The 1,610-nt window shown below is 42.9% G+C and overlaps 1 protein-coding gene across 1 annotated transcript; it reads left to right on the top strand.

The window, feature by feature from the left end:
* LOC109847520 (YTH domain-containing protein 1-like) lies at nucleotides 502-1,071 on the top strand. Its single transcript, XM_020416747.1, has one exon. The coding sequence runs from the start codon at nucleotides 502-504 to the stop codon at nucleotides 1,069-1,071; it is 570 nt and encodes a 189-aa protein (XP_020272336.1).

The following is a 1,610-nucleotide window of genomic DNA, read 5'->3' as shown; positions in this document are numbered from 1 at the left end:
TACGTACGTATAAATAGTAACAATATTTATGAATAGTAACAATACTTATGAATAGTACCGCATGCATGAATAGTAATAGTTATTTCGACAGTGGAAAATACGTATAGTTCTAGCTAGCAAGATCATGTCTTTTGGGATTTGATCTAATATTTTATTCATCAATTTTTATTAATATCATGTAATTTCTTCATTTTGGGATTTGTTTTAAAATTCTATTCATCAATTTATTTATCAAGATCAAAACTAACTGAGGATGAGTTTGGAAAGATATGAACTTGCCTTTATTGAACTCTGAAATTGGAATCCCTATCCATTCTTTCGAATAGCCAAAATCCCCTTCCTCTTCCTACATTGAAATACCTAGGGGACGTAGGGATCTTTCTAGTCGGTGTCAAACACCAGTCATGGAGGAATTATCTTTCCATGACATTCTTGTGATATCTAGATTTCTGTTAGGTTGGTTTTGTACTATTGGAGGCTGATAGATGACTTTTGGCAGGAATGGCAGATTCAGATTCGAGTGTTTCTACGATGGAAGGATCCATTAGTAGCGGGGAGGTGTGGTCAACACTTTCAGAGGATTGGGAGATCAGCTCTGAGGAGACTGACCCAGAGGAGATTTTTGGGGAGAGAGTGGATTACTCCCCGATTGGCCATCATACCCGTGGGCGGTTGGCGAAGAGGGATGAGGAGGAGGACCCGATAGAGGAGGACCCCGAGGAGGAGGACCCAATAGAGGAGGACCCCGTGGAGGAGGACCCGATAGAGGAGGATCCCGAGGAGGAGGACCCAGAGGAGGACCCCGAGGATCCTATGGATGATGAGGAGCCCATGGAGTGGCAATTTGAGGTGGCACCAGAGCCTCTACTTGGTGAGATCCTAGAGGGAGTTCCACTTGGTTGGGAGCTTGACCTAGATGAGGAGGATTGGGCATGGGAGGATGAGCCGATGGTAGAGGATCCTGCAGAGGACGATGAGCAGGAGGAGATCAGCCTCGACGGTAGTGAACCACAGCCGACTGAGGCCTCTGATACGGAATCTACTTCTAGCAGCCCTTCCACCTCTTCCTAGAGTTTGACCTATTGGGTCACTAACCTTAGGAATCTTATCACTTTTGGCTTTTGGGTGGACACCCAAGTGTGGTGTATTTTGGGACTGCATACTTTTTATTTATATATTAGATATGGATTATTGTACTTTTGTAGAACTCTTGTATGGATGAATAGGTGTATGTTAATACTATATCAATGAAAAGCTTTTGGAGAAATCAGTACTCTAAGTTGATTGTTGAAGTTCCTTATATATATATTATGCGAGCAATGAAATAATTCTGAGTGAAGTACTTTGAATAGTCTGTAGGATCTGAACTTTTGCTGCTACATTTTCATATAGATAATGGTGAGAACAAGAGCAAATCAGACCCAAAAGGAGGAAGGACATCACCTGGAGAATATTGAAGAAGGATCTTCTGTTCCTATCGGAATGAGAAGGACCAATGCAAGACCCATTGGAACGATTAGCAGAGATCCTCGAGCAGCGTATCAATCCTAGAGGCAACCAACCAACACCTGCTATCTCAGCCCTAGAACAGTTTCGGAAGCTCACACCTC

The sequence above is a fragment of the Asparagus officinalis genome, chromosome 7 (genome assembly GCF_001876935.1).
Source record: "Asparagus officinalis chromosome 7, Aspof.V1, whole genome shotgun sequence".
Classification (NCBI taxonomy): domain Eukaryota; kingdom Viridiplantae; phylum Streptophyta; class Magnoliopsida; order Asparagales; family Asparagaceae; genus Asparagus; species Asparagus officinalis.
This window is presented reverse-complemented; position numbering and strand designations above follow the sequence as displayed.